Below are 20,211 nucleotides of genomic sequence, written 5' to 3'. Positions count from 1 at the left end.
CAGGGCATGCTCGTGGGGGAGCCGTGGGTTAGAGGAGCTAGCTCTTCTCTCCTCCAGTTTCGTGAGGCAGTGCTTTAACGGGTGTTTTTTAGAGAAAGAAACATTTAATACAAGTAGCTGTTTCTGTTCTCAGACTGTTGATAGGAAGAGTGAGAGAAAGAGCTGGACACAGCAGAAAAGACACGCACAGGTAGATGTGTGTCATCTGGTGAAGGAGTTTTCCTCTGACCGTTCGGGTCACCCACAGGCTCCAGCCATCCGCCAGAGCATCACTGTAACACGTGTTTGTACGGGGTTCTGAGGTCACCAGAGCAGCAGCTCCTGGCCGTGTCCTTCCATTTTTTATTACTATTTTTTAATCCTCACCCGAAGATATTTTTCCATTGATTTTCAGAGAGAGTGGGAGGGGGAGAGAGACATCGACGTGAGAGACACAGGGACTAGCTGCCTCCTGCACGTGCCCCGAGCAGGGCCAGGGACGAGCCTGCACCCGAGGTTTGTGCTCTTGGCCGGAATCAAACCTGGAACCCTGCAGTCCACAGGCTACTCTAGCCACTGAACCAAACCGTCCAGGGCTAATTATGTCCTTTTAAATGGCCAGTTATGTTCAGAAAGCCCAGTGGTAACTGGGGAAAGAGGCACCAGCGTTATTCTAGCCATCTTTTTCGAGAACTTGAGAACGGGTAGTGGAGTTATCTGATATCTGCAGCCACAGAGGAAACAGTGATGTCCTCCTGCTGTAGAATTTCAGGCCTTACCGTTGTTTATTTATCTATCTGTTTATTGTTAGTCCTCACTAGAGGGTATAGTTTTTCCAATCCTTTGTAGAGAGAAGAGGGAGGGAGGGAGGGAGGGAGGGAGGGAGGGAGGGAGGGAGGGAGGGAGGGAGGGAGGGAGGGAGGGAGGGAGGTATTGAAGTGACAGAGGCACACTGATTGGTTGCCTCCTGCATGGGGATCAAACCTGCAACCCAGGTACACTCCCTTGATTGGGAATTGCACCCAGGACCCTTTGGTACCCAGGCTGATGCTCTAACTACTGAGCAACATTAGCCAGGGCTGTGCTCAGTGTTTTTTTGTTCTTTTTTTTAAGGATTTTTTTTTCTTTTTTCTTTTTTTAAAATGTATCTTTATTGATTTCAGAGAGAGGAGAGGGAGAGAGAGAGAAACATCCACGATGAGAGAGTCATTGATCGGCTGCCTCCTGCAGGCCCCTGACTGGGGATGGAGCCCACAACCTGGGCATGTGCCCTGACCTGGAATCGAACCCTGATCGCCTGGATCCTAGGTCGACGCTCAACCACTGAGCCATGCCCGGCCAGCCTGTGCTCTGTTTTAAATGTTCTTTATTAGTAGTGTCCGCACTGTGTTATGTGGGACGTGATTTTTGGACACTAGCTAGGATGAAGTCGCTTATGTCCATTTAAAAACTTTTTACTGTTTTTTGTTTTTTTGTGTGTTTTTTTCCTTAAAATTAAAAGCCATAGGTACGTGCCCAGGCCGATTTGACTCAGTGGTTAGAGCGTCAGCCCATGGATCCAAGGGCTGCGAGTTCGATTTCCGGTCAAGGGCAAGTACCTTGATTGCACGTTCCATCCCCAGCCTTGGTCAGGGCGAGTGCAGGAGGCAACCGATTGATGTTTGTTTCTCACGTTGATGTCTCTCTCCCCCTCCCCCCTTGCGTCCGCTCTCTGTCTAAAACTCAGTGGAGAAAATATCCCCGGGTGAGGATTTAAAAGCTGTAGGTAAGAACATCAAGCAGAACGGGGCTCAGAAGCAGGTATCGGGCTTGGTCCTGCCAGCTGGGCTTCACTGGTAAAAGGCCGCTGCACTGGGCTTCCCTCCACTTACCCTGACCCCTCACTCGGTGGCAGAGCACACAGTATTTTCTGTGTTAGTTATATATAATTCACGAAGCAGATGACATGTAATCACATGATTAACGTTGGAACCTAGATCTTTGGGACGTTGCTGATAAACGACATCTTTGAATCCATTCCCATGTTCTTGGTTTGTGACCGTCCCCACCAGCTTCCTCGAGTAAAAATAATCAGCAGGGAGGCATTTGCCCCTCAGGGAGTGTCTCCCCCGACCCTCACACCAGCGCCAGGATGTGTAAAAGCCATCCAGTGGCCAGTTGCCACTGTGAAAGCACCTGGTCAGGTGACAACATAACAAAATACTTTTCTCATTAGATATTGTCGTAATTTTCTTGCAAATCACTTCTATACTCAAGTTTTGACCGTTTTAAAGCTATTGTCTCATTTTCCTTCCTCTGTCGTATGGCTTTTTATTTGTAAAATATGTGCACTAATGTGAGATTTCAAGATTTTATTTTCTAATAACTTTGATCTTTTAGGGACAGTGAAGCATTCTATTTAGCTTTAATATGTCCCCTTGTAGAACAAGTACCTGCCTCATAAGGTCGTTCCCTGGACAAGAACACGGTTAACAGATGGAGCAACCTGAAAGTCACAGCAGGCCCTTTTCTCGTTTCGATAGCTTCAGCATTAGCGGTTTGTCTGGCTTCAAAACAGTTCCCAGTTAACACAGTCCAGAAGGACAGTTCTTTGGGCTGGACATCAGTGCTTTTCAGACATTTTTCTCTGGGCCTCACAGCTCCTGGGCTGTTAAAAGACAGAGGGAGATGTGTGTGAAGGTATGGGGCCTCGGCAGGCAGGACGGTACAGCTCCCAGGTCCAGGGCTTCTCCGGTGCCACCCAGCTCCCAGTGTGGTCCTCCCAGTGTGGCTAGCGTCCTGGGCATTGTGCTGATTAGATGGGATGATCTGCAGGTCTGGGTGTAGACTGTGGTCTCCCGGACAGTCCACACATTGCACCGTACTGTGGGGGTTGCAGGATGGCAGAAGGAGCCCTCCATGGTCAGTTTCTGCCTCTCTCCTGGCAGTGCCCAGAGACTCTGGAACTGTGGTGGGAGGATCTGGGATTGGACATGTCTGATTTATTGACTTCCTCCTTATCATTGTTACCTCTAGGATGCCAGGAAAGCATGTGCAGATGCAACACTCTCTCAGGTAAGAACCGTTCACGCAGCTGCCTGCCTGGCACAGAGGTGGTGCCTCTGCGGACCCCTGGGACACTCTGCTCTGGTTCTCCTGCGCAGCAAGGGTGGGAATTGGTGCTGGGAGCGTTTGCACTCAAGTCACCCTCATGCTCAGCGTAGGAAGTAGTGCTTTTAGGATGAAAAATAAATCTCTCTGAAGCCTTAAATGAGTACTTACTATTGCAGAGGTCAGAGTAGTAAAATATTAGTCTTCAAGGAAGGTATTTTGAAGGTTCTCTCCTTTATAAAAAAATCTGCCTCAGAACTTTTATTTCTGTTGGCATGTCCTCAAAGTTTAACCAGTGCTGTGGCCCAGCATTTCCACTCCAGACATAGCCAGAGAACTGAAAACAGGTGTGGGAACAGGCACAAGGCGCAGGTTCTCAGCAGCCCTGGGGTCCATAACTGGTGATGGGTAGACAGATTGCAGTAAACGCACGCAGTGGAACATCACTCAGCCATAGAGAAGAGCGCAGCTCTGACACTTGCTGCAGCACGGACACCCCTAGGACCTGGTGCTGTGGGGCAGCCAGGCTCAGGTCCTGCTCTAGGGTCCATTGACGGAGCAGTCAGAACAGGCCAGTCCATGGAGACTTAGTGGCTGCCAGGGACTAGAGAGGGGGAAGGGAACGAGTGCTCAGTGAACATGGTGGGGGGGGTGGGCATGTTCTTGAGCCGGGGAGAGGTGGTGTCACATAGCATTGTCAGCATGCTAAGTACCACTGGATGTATACTTACGTGGTGAATTTCACCTCCTTAAAAACATTATTTTTGCCCAATGAATTAAACAGAAATGTGTAAGAAAAATTATATTTCTACTGAGGATTAATTTTTTACAGTGTTCTAATGCTTTAGGGCAGGGTTGGGGAATCTTTTTTCTGCCAAGGTCCATTTGGATATTTATAAGACCATTTGAGGGCTATACAAAATTATCAACTTAAAAATTAGCTCTGACCCGGCTGGGCGTGCCTCAGCAGTTAAGTGTCGACCTAGGATTCAGGCAATCAGGGTTTGATTCCTGGTCAGGGCACATGCCCGGTTGCGGGCTTGATCAATGACTCTTTCCTCATTGATGTTTCTATCTCTCTCTTTCCCTCTCCTTTCCTCTCTCTGAAATCAATAATGATATATTTTTTTAAAAAAAATTAGCTCTGAAAAAAGCTCCTAGATTTATTGACTTTCGAGTCCCTCCTGCGGTTGCCTTAGCAGGCCAGACCCAATGATTTTGAGGGCCGGATATTCCCTATCCCTGCTTTAAGGGATGTATTTTAATTGAGGTTAAATGGTAAGTTAAAGAAAAAGTGTACTATGTAGAATTACCTGAGTCTTAGATGCACTTTGTAGAGTTTTTAGGCCCATTAGTCTGACACACCGATTTCCATGTGTCTACCCCAAGTCATTAACGTTGGAGTTTTCAGGTCGGGGGAATTGGCAGGTTTGCACGTACGGGTTCTGTACCCCAAGCAGCAGTACTGCAGAGTAGGTGGTAGCTGCCATCTAGGTCAGCACACAGCCTGAGTGCTGGGCTGGGTATGAACTGAGAGGTGGGCTGGCTAGGCTGTGGGAGGTGCGAGGAGCTGGCCTGGGTGGACAGTTGTGAGCCGGAAGAGAGAGAAGAGGGATGCGACCGTCTGGCCAGCACTATGCATGGTGCCCACTGGGGGGAGTGAAGTAGAGAAACAGGTGTTCCTAAAGACAGAACAGTGAAAGGAATGGAGGCGCCCTGCAAACAGGAGGAATCCCAGCAGGGAGCAGCTGGGGTAGCTCAGGGACTGGGTGGGCACAGTAGTGGGAGTGACGGAGAGGTGGCCTCAGGGAGATGATTCCTCACAGAATGGTGACCTGCAGGCACTTCCTTTTCAGATTACAAACAACGTGGACCCTGTGGGAAGGATCCAGATGCGCACCAGGAGAACGCTGCGGGGGCACCTGGCCAAAATCTACGCTATGCACTGGGGCACAGATTCCAGGTGCGTGGGTGTGGGCGAGAGGCCGCTCCTAAGACACCCAGGGGCTGTCCTGGTTTTCTAGGGGAAACCGCCTGAATGCAGGTGCTCTGATTTGTAAGGAAAATGAGGACGTTGCACCCGATGTCTGGGCAGGCCCCGTGTAGGTCCACAGGTGCACACTCCCATCCACATTTCCACCCTACTAGGCCTGTTTCTGCACCACCCTAGTCAGCTCCTGTCAGCTCTGGTCCTTCCTTTCCTCTCATCTTTGTTTCTCTCAGGTCTAGGCCCAGTACCTGTGTGACCTCGGGGAGATTTCCTGACCTCTCTGTGCCGAGGTTCCTCACCTTCCCAGCCTGTTCCTCATGGCTTCTTGGCTGGCTCTTGTGCTGTCAGGGCCTGGGTGCAGACTGGGAGGGTGAAGTGTGTTGAGCCTTAGAATGAATGGGCTTGTGGGTCCCAAGTGTCATGCATGGGTTTGCTGCTGGTTACCCCACTGGAGCACACATCTGACAGTGGGATTGCCTTCTCAGTTGCTGTTCCCTTCCCCCGTCCCATCTGCCCCACCTCCCTGTGTCCCTGTCCTGGGTTCCTTGTTTCTGCCCTAAAGCCTGCCCCTTATTTCCACCTCTAGTCCTGGGGCTCCTCTCAGTCTTGCTCAGTCCTCCCCTCTCCTCTGCCACTCCCTCCCCTCCCCACTCTCTGCCCTCCCCTCTCCCACTCCCTCCCCTCTCTCCCTCCCCTCCCCCCTCCCCTCCCCATTTCCTCCCCTCCCCTCTCTCCCTCTCTCCCCTCCCCTCCCCTGCTGCATTGCTGGTGGTCTGTTCTGACCTCTCTTTCGGAGGTTGCCTTTCCACCCAAACAGCTAAATAAAATGCTCGGTGACTTTGACTATAACACATTCTTTGAAATACCTAACATGATTCTTCAAATGCCTTTGAGTAGGTTTTTTTTTAATATATCTTTATTGATTTCAGAGAGAGGAAGGGAGAGAGGGAGGGGGAGAGAGAGAGAGAGAGAGAGAGAGAGAGAAACATCATTGGTGAGAGAGTCATTGATCGGCTTCCTCCTGCATGTCCCCAACTGGGGATTGAGCCTGCTACCCGGGCATGTGCCCTGACCCATCAAACCGAGATTTCCTGGATCCTAGGGCGATACTCAGCCACTGAGCCAAGCCTGGCCGGGAGTGTGTGGGTTTTTTTTTTATGTTTAATTGTCAGCTGCTTGGCCGGGCGTGGCTCAGCAGTTGAGCATCAGCCTAGGATCCAGGAGGTCATGGTTCGATTCCTGGTCAGGGCACACGCCGGGTTGCGGGCTCTATCCCCAGTTGGGGGCCTGCAGGAGGCAGCCGATCAATGACTCTCTCATCATTGATGTTTCTATATCTCTCCCTCTCCCTTCCTCACTCTGAAATCAATAAAGATATACTTTAAAAAAAAAAAAATTTGTCAGAGAGGAATTTTCAGCTTGGTTTTCTCTTTGTTCATGAAACTGTTTGCTTTAGAGTGTAAACAGCTTCAGAACAAAAAATTCTATCTTTAGTGTGTTCTGTGCAGTATCCCATACAATTTCAATGCAAATGAGCACTAACTTAGGCCATTCCAGTGATGCCACCAATCACGAAGAATAAGAAAGGAAGGTGCCTTTACTAGTCAGCCCACCTTAGAATCGTTATCAAAAGTAGACAGTGGCTAAATAGTACATGGTCTCTGGGGCTCTCCCTCATCTGTGGGAGCATCAGTGTCCTGGTCAGATGGCCACACTCCATGGAGCCAACACTTGGGTCTTGGCTCCCTAAGCAGTGTGCTCCCTACAGCAGCCAGCCTCCTGCTTGGCTTGTCTGGAAGGCTTCTCTCATCCAACTGTGCCCTGAAGCGTGACTGGGAGCCACAGCCTGGCTGCAGGCAGCTGTGCTCCTGAAAGGAGGGTGTGTGTGTGGCCAGAGCAGGGCACAGGAGGCACAGGGCTCAGGTGAAGCAGGAGTGCAGGTGGGGCCAGATCATCCAGGGTTCCCATCACCATGTGCAGAGCCTTGTGCTCTACCTGGGAGTCAGACACGGATTGTGCTGGGAGAGCCCCAGGTCAGGAGGGGAGCGGCAGGAGTATAAAGCAGCATACCAGGCTCAGGGTCCTGGTCACCCCTGAGGAACGGGGGGTGCCCTGTGGGGGGTCAGTCTCCTCTTTTTGGGGTAGTGCGTTTGTTTTGTAGCTGCTCTTTATTTTATTTTTTTCAAACATATCTTTATTAATTTCAGCGAGAGGAAAGGAGGGGGAGAGAGAGAGAGACAGAAACATCAATGATGAGAGGGTCATTGATTGGCTGCCTAGCCCACAAACTGGGCATGTGCCCTGACCGGGAACCGAACCCCGATCTCCTGGATCCTAGGTTGATGCTCAACCACTGAGCCACGCCGGGCTGTAGCTGCTCTTTAAACTGGAGAAGTACAGCTCCTACCACCCTTCCCTTGTTTACGTGGGGCCTAGTTCACATCGGAAACTGGAGAATACAGAGTGGCATGAGGAGCCTCTCGGCGGCTTGGGCTGTGTTTCTAGAAAGTCCAACTAGTTTTTTAAAATTTTGGACTTATGTTTTGTTATGTCAGTCATATTTTCTGCCCTCGTGAACAGAGGTTTTTACACAGGACGTTCCCTGACTTGGGCTGTGACTCAGGAAAACCAGCGAGTCTGCCGTGTTTATGTGACTCGCAGAAACGCTCACACTGACTACCCCCCCCCCCCAGCTGCGGAGACACGCAACGAGGGCTCTGTATGTGCATGTGTCAGTGGGCGTTGTCTCTATGTTAATAATGTCTGTTAACATAGTAAAATACATTTATACTTAAGTTCTACTTTCTATAACACATCAGAGTCTCAGGCATCTAAGTGAATGTTAGACTTTTCTCCGCTTTCCAAAGTCGACTGAAGTCTTGTCATAGTTGAGAGTGAAGCCCCACTGACCCAGCGAGGCCCAGGAGCCTCCGTCTTCTGAGCAAGGAAGGGCCTGAGGCAATGGGTTGTGGGCCCCCCTTGGCCTCTGTTGGGTGTCGGGGCCCGGAAGGCCGGGTTCCTCTTTTCCTCTGCATCGTGGTGGGTGGTACCTCTCGGTGACTGATCGCTGCTTGGCAGAAGGCTCTGGAGGCGGGTGAATCCCGGTCTGCAGTGGTTATCCCCCTGGGATTACCAGGTGTCTCCTCTCACCTTCTGGAGGATCAGTGAGTATTAGCATTCCTCTAACCCGGACGAGTCAGCACATACTAAGCTCTCTTAGCGGGAGCCCTCCTTGAAGGTGACCCTCCTGGAGGTGAGTGGCTCTACTCTGGCCCGGTGAATCCCGTCTAGAGCAGACAGACTGGTAGCAGAGCAGGCCCTACTCTCTTACACAGAAATTGTTAAGTGCTCGCAATGTGTATGACTGAACCGAGGTATACGTGGCTGAGCCAAGGGGCATGTGGCCGAGCTGAAATGTAGGGATTTGCTTGGAGAACGTGCTTCTGGGAGACAACAGCACTTAGTTCGGTTTCAGATGCGTTTTGTAGCAGGTGCTGAAGTCATCTACCCCTTACCAAGTTCCTCGTTGATTCCTTGTAAAGGAAGCTTGTGCCGGGCACATCAGAATGTGTGTTTTCATGAAAAGTGTCCAGGTTATCAGAGTGACCTGAGTTTCACCTCCAGCTTATGATCAGTTCAGGAAGCTTGTGGCTGAAATGGTTAAAACCTTTGTGTTTGGATAAAGTAGAATTAAAACTATCATTTACCATACTGATGCGCATCTGTGTAGGACTGCACATGGGGCCTGTCGCTGTCCCTTGAGAACGGCAGTTCCTGAGCTGTCTTCCTAGGAGCTGTGAGCCCCTTCTGAGGAGCTCACTTACTCTCACGTGAAATCCCTTTGCCCCTCAGTCACTCTCCTGTCTTCATTCTGCAAAGATAGAGTACCTTTTCAACACACCCATGCCAAACTGATCACACCTGCCCAGAGCAAGAAAATAGGGGAAAATTCATGGCGTTGGCAGTTTTTCCTCCTGAACCAGGCGCAGTTCTGCTGGAGCCTGCCATCACTGCAAAGTAGGTGGGGTGCGAGCGCTTCGTAGTGTCTTGGAGATCTGGATTCTGGCTTCAGCGCAGCCTAGGGATTTCATGGGCTGTGTGTATGAGAAATGTCTCATAAGTTTGGAATATCTAAAAGCTTGTTATTTCCTCATGTTTCTGCTTTCCATGCACTAGAACAAAAAATTGCATACTACTTGTTTTCTACCATGTTGGCTCTTGAAGGGCCTGTATGTCTCACATTTGACTTAGAGCAAACAGAAACCAGCCAGAAGCAGTGATGAGCGGTTACCTGTCTTAGCTGACCGGCGACGTGGCTTGGGTCTAGTCCACCTGGAAAGCCAGGCGCTTGGCTTCCTGCTGTTGTCTGTGGTAGAAGTCACGTCATGTTTCAGAGTTGGTCTGATGTTAGAACTTTCCCTTTAGGCCTATTAGTAGGTGTGTTCTATTTCTGCACAGGCCACTTTGACTCACACGTGAGCAAGTCAGCAGCTGTGTGAGGCTGTGGCTGTGGCTGTGTCTGTGTCCATGTCCTGACAGGCTGGTGTTTGTCTTCCCTGCAGGCTTCTCGTGAGTGCCTCTCAGGATGGTAAACTCATCATCTGGGACAGCTACACCACAAACAAGGTAGGGACTGCAAGCCCTGCCCCAAACCACCTGATGCACTGGTGCAAAATGTGCAGCATGGACAGGCGCAGCCATAGTCAGTATGGGTTTGGTATGAAGTTCTCTGTCCACCAGGGGCCGAACCTCATCCCAGCACAGCTCTGCTGTAGGTTGTCATCGGGTCACAGCAGATGGGAGGGGTGACTCCTAATGTGGCCAGACTACCTGGGTTCCAGTGGTAGCTCAGTCTGAGAAATTTCCTGTTTTATTTAAAAATGCAAAAATCTGGCTTTTCATTTAGTTATTAGTTTTTACAAGAGACAGCCTGAATGGCATTGTACCTTGAAGTATAAATTACATTCTTTTAAAAATGTAACCTAAGGTTGTATCATGGAATTAAATAGGACTATCATTGGTCCAAACATGTTGAAAAGATCAAGTCCAGCTGTGCTTTACTGGGGAATGCTGGGTGCACATGGAACACTGCAGTCCTCACGCAGTCTCGCTGCAGCTTGGGGTGGGGGCGGGGGTGGGGGTAGGGGCTGTCACAACAGAGTCTGCTTCAGTCACTTCAGGGCAGATGTTTGTTTTCTAAATGGATTGATAGCCCTCTTGAAAGGCCAGTGACGTGCTTCCCTCTTTTTTTTTTTTTTAAGACTGAATGTATTGCTAGCAGATATGGCATCAAATACTGTCTTAAAGAAACACAGTTGCCATTTAATGTGTAATTTTGATTAGAAGGCTGTACTGTTATTTAGGTGCCTAGCTAATCGTCAGTCGTGACTTTAATGAAACTGAAGATTAAGTTGTTAGGCAGCATAGGGTTTCTAATTAAATTACTACTTTGGCCTCACCTACAAATTATTTTCAAAATAACTTCAGTAGCTACTGTTTTTGAACTTGAGCATGTTTGCGTCTTTGTTGTCATCTAGGTCCACGCTATTCCTCTGCGCTCCTCGTGGGTCATGACCTGTGCGTATGCCCCTTCTGGGAACTACGTGGCCTGTGGTGGCCTGGATAACATTTGCTCCATTTACAACCTGAAGACTCGCGAAGGAAATGTGCGTGTGAGTCGTGAACTAGCCGGACACACAGGTACGTGTTCTCACCAGCAGCCTTGCCCTATCCACCTGGTGGACGTTCTGGACGTTCTGGACGTTCTCAGTTCTGCTCGGTAATTATTTAACGAGATTGGCTGCAATAATGGCAGAAGTATTCTGAAGTTAAAAGCAAAGACGGGCCTTGATTCTCCTTCACCAGCAAGAAACCTTTGGGTTTAAGTCCCTGTGGTGTCCCCTTTTCGAGGGTCTCGGGCACGTAGGCCACTCTCAGTCTCCTTTGATCCATCTTCCATCCTGAGCACCTTCCCACAAGAGTTTGCAGTCTGAACAGACAGGCATGTGTGCAGGCACTGTGTGTGTACGTGTGTGTGTGCGTGCTTATGTGCAGTCACCATGTGTGTAGGCACTGTGTGCACTGTGTGTATGCAGGCATTGTGTGTACACATGTGTGTGCAGGCACTGACCCATAGGCATCACTGAGCGTCCTTGCATGCTTCACACGTCTGCACACCGGCGAGTGCTCTTGGTGCAGAGGACACAGCCTGCAGGCCGTGTGGCTTGCTGGAACAGAGCAGCTCTGCATGTTGGGTGGGGCACCCTCTCCCAAGTTCAGTTTCCTGTGACCGCTGCTGTAACGGAAGCACTGTGTTTCTGGAAAAGGTCTTGTCCTATTTCACTTCAACAGTTGTTTTCCCCATACTGATAGGAGTGCCCCACACACCCTTCACGTCAGGTGTGCTTCTAGTTCTGGAGTTTCTTTTTGCCTTTGAAGTAACAGCTCTTTTCTGTTGAGATTTCCTGGTTTTGTTTATCACAAGCATGTTTTTGTATCCGTGAGCAGTTACAAGAGCTGCCGATTCCAGCAGCGAATCCTCTTGTGACAGGACTTGGTGCTCGTTTCTCTTGAATGTGGATGGCATGTTTCTGTGTCTTAGCCCAGCTAGTAATTTGGAATTGCATCTGGACGTGGGGGTGCTGTGTCATGAACTGGGTCCCCTGAAGTACTGATGTTTTGTTCCATCAGGCGGCAGCAGAAACCTGCTCCGTCCTGTTCTCAGCAGCGGGCATGGGGCCTGCTCACTGCCTGCAGTTCAGGTGGGAGCCAGGTATCTGGGCAGTTGGGGATGATTGAGGCTCTTGTTGCTCTCTCCTTTCACTTCCGACTGGGGCTGCCCAGAAGTCTGTCCACTGCCTCTTCAAGGTCAGGCCACAGTTCCTCCCTATGAGGAGCAGCTGTGGGGAGTTGGTGCTGAATGGGGACTTGTCTTCAGGCCCATCCTTCAGTGCAGGCTGCCCCTGTCCTGGCTGGCCTTGGTTCACCATGTGGTCCCAGTGTCGCTCTGGACATGACATGGCCTCCAGGAGTGAGTGACCACACGTCGTTTTCTAGGCATATAGCTGGTGTTTTGAAATTGTCATCTCTAAATACTTTTTATGTGGGAGCCAGTTTAGTAATATTTGTTCAGTAGTTGCTTTATTTTCTCGATATTCTTACTTTTTACATCAAAACCCTTCAGTGGGTTTTTATTTTGGGTGTGTTGTGTTTTTTATTTCACTTACCGCAGTCACACATGGCCCTGCTGGTGAGGGGTAGGGTGTCCCTTCCCTGCAGGAGCTGAGCGCTCATCTCTGTTGCTGCGACAGGGCAGCCACGTGCACACGCCATTGGGGCTGGGGTTGCTCACCCTGCATCCCTGGTTCTCAGGGCTACTCAAGAGGACAAAAGCAGAGACCTGGTCAGCAGAGCTAATTGAGTAGAAATCATGATACAAAGTGGATCTTCTTTGCCTATCCTGGTTCCAAAAGCTGGCCAAGGTGGGCATCTCCGCCAGGCTGTGTGTCCCAGCCTCTGTGCCGGGGCTCTGCTTGCCAGTCCACACACTCAGGCGACACAGCCACCTTCACGCCCACTGGTCTACTGCAGCTACAATCTGTAGCTGACAGATCTGCTTCCTACCTGGCACCCGGTCCCACTGTGGCTGTGCAGGGTTCAGGGGCCTCTGCAGACCACCCTGCCCTGCTCTGCTCTGACACCTGTGTGCCCCAAATGCTCTGTCCGTCCACTCTCCCCACGAGAGCGGGGGCTCCAAGGGGACAAGAAGCAGTCTTCTGTTCATGGAAATCTCCCTGGGTGGTGGTGGGGGGGGGCACACTCCAGGCACCCAGGGCTCCTGTGCACTGAGTCAGGGAGGGAGGGAGGGAGTTGGGCAGGGATCCATCCTCACTCTCACTCGTGTCATGAGAAGAACGTCTGCATGGGCACCAGAGGAGAGCGTGTGCCCCGTGCATGGTTGCCCCAGTGCCCTGTAGGGCGCAGTGCCACAGCCTCCTTGGTCCTGGGGTTCCCAGCTGGCCTGTGTGCTGCTTCCTGCCCACGGACTGATGCAGGGCTGACAGGCAGGGTCTTCCCCCATTCTGCCTACGGTTTTCTGTTTACCAGACTGTAGAATAGCGGAGCTTGCAGATTTGGGTCATCATCTGGATCTGTTTTCCAGGTTACCTGTCTTGCTGCCGCTTCCTGGACGACAATCAGATTGTTACCAGCTCTGGAGACACCACCTGGTGAGTACCTGAGCTCTGCGCCCTTCTCTCATGGCTCCGGCACACCCGCAGCTCACAGCTCTGGGCACAGAGGAAATAAGGTTCTTGCTATGAATTAGGGTGTCTGTTTTGTGAAATGGCCACAACCTCGGTCCAAGAGGTAGTGAGAGATAAGTGAGTTCATTGTACTTTGTGGATTTTGAAGCTTGTTTAGACATGGAACCAGAACCTATGGTTGTGTTGGAAGTACCTGCTTTCCTTGTCCTGCCAGCAGCCCTCGGGCAGCAGTGCTTCAGTTTCCCCAGGAGAGCACCATCTGTGGGTGCTGAGCACAGCCCCAAACCTCAGGGTCAGGACTTCAGTGGACTTCAGCAGGTTTCTGAGTGTATCGAGCTCTCACTTTCCCTATAGCTAGAAGCCCACTTAAGTAAACTCTAGAATGTGTTCTCTTGTGGCTCTAAGCCCTGTAACATCAGTGATCAGATAGTTGTTTTATAAGAATCATGTTAGACTTGATCTGTCCTGGTGGGTTTTCGTGCCCCTATGAGGCCCAGACACTGAGTCCCGAGGGCAATGGGGGTCCCTGTGCTGGCACCCACTCCCTCCCCCAGCTCGGCCTGTTTTACAAGGCGTGTCATAGACGTATCATCTAGACATTCAATTTTGGGGAAGGATTTCTTTATGAGAAGAGGTTTTTTTAAGCTTTTTTTTAACGAGCCATTTCTCTCAGACTCCTAGAAGTGTCTTGTTCCTTTTCTTGTAGTCCCTCGGCCCTGGTGAAGCTGCGTCCGTGCAGCAGAGGTTGAAGTAGTCTGGTTGGGTTTGCAGTGCCTGTAGCTCACTCACTCACATCTGTGGCTGGATGTTGTGTCGGCTTTGTTTCCCTTCCAAAGTCGCATGGCGAGTCTGAACTTGTCTTGAGTAAAAGCACACAGGTTCCTGTGGTCCCTGGTTCTCTGAGAAGGTGAAGTGACTGTGTGTCTTGTCTCTGCTCCAGTGCTCTGTGGGACATTGAGACGGGTCAGCAGACGACCACGTTCACGGGACACACCGGGGACGTCATGAGCCTCTCTCTCGCTCCTGACACCAGGCTGTTTGTGTCCGGTGCTTGTGATGCTTCCGCTAAACTCTGGGATGTGCGAGAAGGGATGTGCCGGCAAACCTTCACCGGCCACGAGTCTGACATCAATGCCATCTGTGTGAGTTGGGGTAACCTGTGGGTCAGGTCCTTTGCCAGCCACTCACGAGTTAGATTAGTTACTATTAACTACAGAGTACTCGTTTAATTTTTAAGTGCTTTCAGGTTTAGATGGTCTCTATTTTCTATGCAAATACAACGTAATTTACAGAACACTCCCTGTAAAAGACCTAGAAGTGGTGTAGTCTGTCCTTGGGAGCCAGTTAATTCTGTGCTGGCTGTGTCTTTTCTGCGCTGGGCCAGCTCCCAGTCGTGGGGTATCAGGGATTCCCTCTGGGTGGGGGCAGACAGTGCAGTAACTCACTGAGCGTGCAGCTCCTGCGGGCAGGGCTTCCCTTTTCCACATCACCTGACTGGAGGGGCCTGGCCTTGAGGGGAGCTGTGCAGATGCATCTGGTTGGTTTCGGGGACCCTTCCCTGCCTTCCTCCTTGGGGCTCTTCTGACTGCTGGCTGTCTGGGGAGAGGCACAGGCCTCGGGGATGACCACACTCTACTGCTCCCTTGGCAAAGATTAGTAAAGCAAAACCTGCTGTTTGTGGAGGCCAGCCCAGCATCTGAGGGCACTCCTGGGGCTTACCCGGGGCAGAGCCCTCACATCCCAGTCCCTAGTTTGCTCCATGGGTCCCTGTAGGGTGGTCCCCAGGTTCTGCCGGCGTCCAGCCCTTGCTGACTTCCTGCTGTGCCAGCCATAGCCCTGCTCTTGGGCAGCTGGTATTTCCAGTGTTTGCTTTGTGCTTTTGCCCATCTTTGTTTTGCTTTCTCTTTCCAGTTCTTTCCAAATGGCAACGCGTTTGCCACTGGCTCGGATGACGCCACCTGCAGGCTGTTCGACCTTCGTGCGGATCAGGAGCTCATGATTTACTCCCACGACAACATCATATGTGGGATCACCTCCGTCTCCTTCTCCAAGAGTGGGCGCCTCCTCCTCGCGGGGTACGATGACTTCAACTGCAACGTCTGGGATGCGCTCAAAGCCGACAGGGCAGGTAGGTGATGGCAGGAGCCTTTCTGTGTGTCCTAGATGCTCAGGGACTGTCTTTCAAGATGGACATGACTCCTCACATAAGCCCAGGTGTTTAGGTTCCTGTCAGGCTGGCAGGAAACTTGTGTTGGGCCTGCCTGAGGATACCTGCCTGGCACCAGGGCGTGCCTGGCAGAGGACAGGAGATAGGCCAGAGGCGCCCAGGAGCTGGCCCTGCAGGCCTGGCAACCCAGTGCACCAGAAGCTTTTCCCACGCACTTGTGAGGTGCGAGGGGCAGGAAAGGGGTGTGGCTTGGTCTTTAAGGCCCCGCCTTATTCTCCTTGCCCTCCAGCTGCACGTGTCAGAACTCTGTCACCTAAGTGTGGAGCACAGACCCGGGCAGGGGTGCCATGAAGTATGGTCTGAAGTTCTCATGTCTAAGGCCATGCGAGGTTGTCAGGTGCATGAGCAAGGCACAGGGTATACGGAAATGAGAACTTCCCTGTGCTGAGCATGGCACCGGGCGGTCGGGTTGAACTGACTGATCATAGAGTCGCCGGCTGTGCTCGACCAGGTGCTTGGGAGGTGGAAGGAGGTCCGTGACCCTGGGTCTTGTGGGACCTCACCTTGGCTTCCACTTCTGAGGGGTCTACTTCCTGCCCTGGTTAAACCCCCTCTTGAGCTCCCCTGCTCCCTCCCTAAACCCCAGCTCCCCCTGCCACCTGGTGAGCCTGGGCAAGCACTGCTCCACCTCGTAGGCCATCCCTTTACTGCGCTGTGACAGCCTAATGGTTATGGAAGTGTAGCTGCCACGTGGCCCTCGAGGTGGCCTCGGACATCAGCCTCTGTTCTGTGGTCCACGTCTACTCTAGGCCCCAGGCCACAGCCTCACAGGGTTCTGTCGTCATGGCCTGAGGTCCAGGTGGTTTGGGTTTTCTTGTGATTTTTTTGTTCCATTTTTAAGGTTCTTATCCTCACGAGTGCTTAGGGGTTGGGTGAGACGCCCTGGCTGTCTGTTGCGTGCACTGCTCCTGTCCTGCAGTGTCTGTGGCAGGCTGGTCACTGGGTTCTCCAGGATGTTGGACACTTGTGTGGCTGAGGTGCACCCACATTGCACGAGGGAGGCCACGTGCTTCAGTTTAACTTCCACCTGGACCAAACCTTCCTCCCTGTGTCCTGTCCTTTCCGAGCCCCTGTGGCATTGCAGGGACGTCCTGCAGTCACCACACCTTGCACAGTGTCACTGTGTCACTGCTGGGTGGGACACCTCTGTCCCTGGAGTGACTGTGCTCTCACTTGCTCCAGGTGTCTTGGCCGGGCATGACAACCGCGTCAGCTGCCTGGGGGTGACTGACGATGGGATGGCCGTGGCGACAGGGTCCTGGGATAGCTTCCTCAAGATCTGGAACTAACACCGACAGGTAACGGAGCAACCATTGCCCCTAACACGTGAGGTGGTGGTTCATGGTTTGTGGGTTAATCATGGTGCAGAGGTGATGGGACTTGGGGTAAGGTAAGCCTTGACCTCAAGATGAGTAACGCGCCCTCAGTCGCACGCCCCGGCGACACCATCACCCTGATGACGGGTCTGAATTTAGAGGTGCAGTTTCTTTGTACATTTTTAAAAAACATTTTTATCGCCCGGCCGGGCATGGCTCAGCGGTTAAGCGTTGACCTGGGATCCAGGTGATCAGGGTTTGATTCCCGGTCAGGGCACATGCCCGGGTTGCAGGCTCGATCAATGACTCTCTCATCATTGATATTTCTGTCTCTCTCTCTCCCTCTCCTTTCCTCTCTCTGACATCAATAAAGATATATTTTTTAAAAAACAACAAAAAAAACACCAAAAAACCCACATTTTAATCTATTTTGGTGACAGTAGTTAATAAGAGTATGCAGGTTTCAGGTGTACAGTTCCGTATTCCATCATCTGTATATTGTACTGTGTGTTCACCACCCCAAGTCAAGTCTCCTTCCATCACCTTATCCCCCCTTCACCCTCTTCTACCCCCCCCCCCTTTCCCCCTGGTGATCACCACACTGTCGTCTGTGTCATGGGTTGCTTTTTCGCCTTTGCTTAATCCTTTCGCTTTTCACCCAGCCCCCCAACCCCCTCCCCTGACAGCTGTCAGTCTATTCTCTGTCTCTGAGTCTGTGTTTTGTTTTCCATTTTATTTACTTACTTTTCAATGAGTTTAAATCCTCGAGGGGTCCAGCATTACTCGGAGTCTGTCTCCAGTGGCCTTAGCAGGAAGGTGGCTTCAGAATTTAGCACAGACTATCCACTGTTCCCATGAGCCCCGTTACCTGTGCACAGGTGACTGGTTTGTCCAGTTTGCCACCAGGAATCACGATGCTGCTCTTTGCTTTGTACCTATGAGCCCAGACAGAACTCAGTTCCATCTCCAGCCTAAACACCTTCAGTTGTAAGAAGAGCCATGTGCTCCCTCTGGTTCTGGAGACCCCTCTTATAGCCGGGAAACATGGCCTGGACCACACCTTCCAGAGACATTTGTCCTTATAGAAGCCCTGCTCCCAGCAGCCTCCCTGGGCTCCAAGGTGGCGGGAAAAGCTGTTTCTATTTTGTCTGTCAGTTGATTTTGTTCATTACATGGCACATATGAATGAGATTACATGGACTAGTCTTTCTCTAATTGGCTGATTCATTTAGATAATCCTCTCCCGGTCTCTTTACATTTCTTTAAACTCTGTTTAACACAGCAGGTGGACGCCACAGTGACTGGAAGACCATTCCACCCTGAAGCGTTACAGTGATAGCATTTCCAATCCACCCCTACTAACGTGGGCGCCCTCCCCCCTCTGAACTTCAAAAGGGCAAGATCTTTTCCTTCACTTACTGCTGAAACCAAGAGCACAATCCCACGAAGAGAAGAATCTGCTGTAAACTCGACAAGCCGTGCATTCCTCCCGGGACCATTGTCTTCGTTTGCTTTTCTGTCTGAATGAGGTTAAAAGGAAATACTGTAATAAAAATGTTAGCCAGGAAGTAAGCCAGTGTATCGTGAGGCAGACACACCTGGTCACTCTTAGATCTGAACCTGAGTGACCCTATCTGATGCTCGTGCAGAGCAAGTCAAGGACTCGATCTTGTCCTAGGCTCCAAACTCCAGGTCGTGTTTGTAACAGGATTTGAAACGTTCAGATTTCCTTTTTAAATATCTTTATGTTCAGTAGTAAACAGAGAGAGGTCTAGTGCGGTCTCTCTGAAATTGTTGATGATGTAAATTTAGTCCCTGTTTTTTTAATTTTTTTGTCTAGTGTCATGTAATTGTTGTGCACAGACATGGCACAAAGGGAAAGAACAGAACCGAGCGTGGTGACCAGCAGAGTCCAATCAGGCATCTTCTTCCTCCCATCCTCTGCCCCCTCAGTTCAGTTTTTACCACCTTGGGTTTCCTTGTGAAGCTGGGGGACGTTTATAATAATAGCCTAACACTAGCCCGTGCACCCCAGCCGTCATGACCTCTGCTTCCAGGAGAGGTGCCCGTCCTGTGCTTCGATAGTCAACTATTTGTGTATGAAACAATGTAAAAATCAATGTTTTGAAAATAATGATCTCAAACTTTCTAAGTTAAATTTTAAAAAATCTGATCGTTTGCCATATTGGGTGGGTTAACTCTTAGACTCGCATGCTGTAGAAATGCTCAAATGTGCACATAGGACTCAGTCCTTAGATGTTCTTTTTCTTTTGAGAAATAACCTCTTTAAATTGTAACCATTACGGCTCTGCCCACTATCGTCGCTACTCTGCACGCACGGGAAGCAGTACAGTGCGCAGCTCGACACGCTTGAGTGCAGGACAAGCCACTGTTTTATTTCTTTCTTTATAAAAAACAACAAAAAACAAGTCCTGTTCCAAATGATTGCTGTTGGATTCTGGGGGGTCTGGGGCAGGGGCGGGAGGCAGCAAATGGACACCCCGACCTTCCTCTGTAAACTCCTCGCGGCCCATCTCCCATGGAACCAGCCTTCTGCATCTGAGGGAGATGGTTTTTCTAACACAGACTTCCCTGGTGGCCCGCAGCAGGTGGCCCGCAGCAGCCTCTGCACAGTGCCGTGGCCCCGCCCCGAGCACTCCCTGGCAATGGAGGCTTCTCCCCCTGTTTGTCTGACTCCTGTACAAAGGCACGGTGGGCCTGGGCCTGGCGAGGAGCCGAGGGGACCCCTCCTATCCACCCGTAGAGCCCATCTGCACCTGCCCCCCCTTTTGTATTTAATTTTCAGTCAGTGTACTGCAAGGAAGCTGGACGCGAGGTAGACCCTGTATTAAACTGTACTGTTATTTAAGATGTAATAAAGCAGTTTGACATGAGGGACTCTGGTGTGGCTGCTGCTTGGTGGGCAGGTTTGGGGAGGCCTTGCCCCTACGTAGTTGGGTCTGACCAGCTGGTCCGAGCAGTGCATCAGCCACCCCTCGCTGCCCGTCCTGCTGCCCACTCTTCTGCCATCTCTTTAGTCCCCACCCCAGAGGATCCACGAAAGGAGTGGGGGGTCCCCAACGGGCCCAGCAGCCCTGTCCGCCCGCAGCTGGCACCCCCAGGTCCTCTCCCGCGCTGGGGGCACAGGCTTCCCGCCTGGGTGAAAAGAGCCTAGTCTTCAAGAAGTGAGCGGCTGCCCCCAAGGTCAGAGAAGGTCAGGGGCTGGCACGAGTCAAGGAGAGGCCCCCACCTCAGGGCGGCCCCTACGGTGAGGTTAGAGGTCACCGGTGATCCTCAGGGTTAAAGGGCGGCACTTTCTCCTAAGGGGAGGCTGCCGGGAGACCA

At 51.2% G+C, this 20,211-nt stretch overlaps 1 protein-coding gene across 3 annotated transcripts in view; it reads left to right on the top strand.

The window, feature by feature from the left end:
- Nucleotides 1–19,761, top strand: part of GNB1 (G protein subunit beta 1) — a 59,353-nt gene extending 39,592 nt beyond the window's left edge. For all 3 annotated transcript variants that reach the window (XM_081146053.1, XM_081146051.1, XM_081146052.1), the window contains 9 exons: nucleotides 2,995–3,033; nucleotides 4,926–5,032; nucleotides 9,622–9,685; nucleotides 10,597–10,759; nucleotides 13,221–13,287; nucleotides 14,264–14,465; nucleotides 15,235–15,451; nucleotides 16,733–16,848; nucleotides 18,149–19,761. In XM_081146053.1, coding sequence (XP_081002179.1) covers nucleotides 2,995–3,033; nucleotides 4,926–5,032; nucleotides 9,622–9,685; nucleotides 10,597–10,759; nucleotides 13,221–13,287; nucleotides 14,264–14,465; nucleotides 15,235–15,451; nucleotides 16,733–16,839 — 966 coding nt within the window. In that variant the 3' untranslated portion in view covers nucleotides 16,840–16,848; nucleotides 18,149–19,761. The remainder of the gene's footprint in view (nucleotides 1–2,994; nucleotides 3,034–4,925; nucleotides 5,033–9,621; nucleotides 9,686–10,596; nucleotides 10,760–13,220; nucleotides 13,288–14,263; nucleotides 14,466–15,234; nucleotides 15,452–16,732; nucleotides 16,849–18,148) is intronic.
- The last annotated feature ends 450 nt before the right edge of the window (nucleotides 19,762–20,211 follow it).

Source organism: Miniopterus schreibersii, assembly GCF_964146895.1.
Source record: "Miniopterus schreibersii genome assembly, chromosome: 8".
Classification (NCBI taxonomy): domain Eukaryota; kingdom Metazoa; phylum Chordata; class Mammalia; order Chiroptera; family Miniopteridae; genus Miniopterus; species Miniopterus schreibersii.
This window is presented reverse-complemented; position numbering and strand designations above follow the sequence as displayed.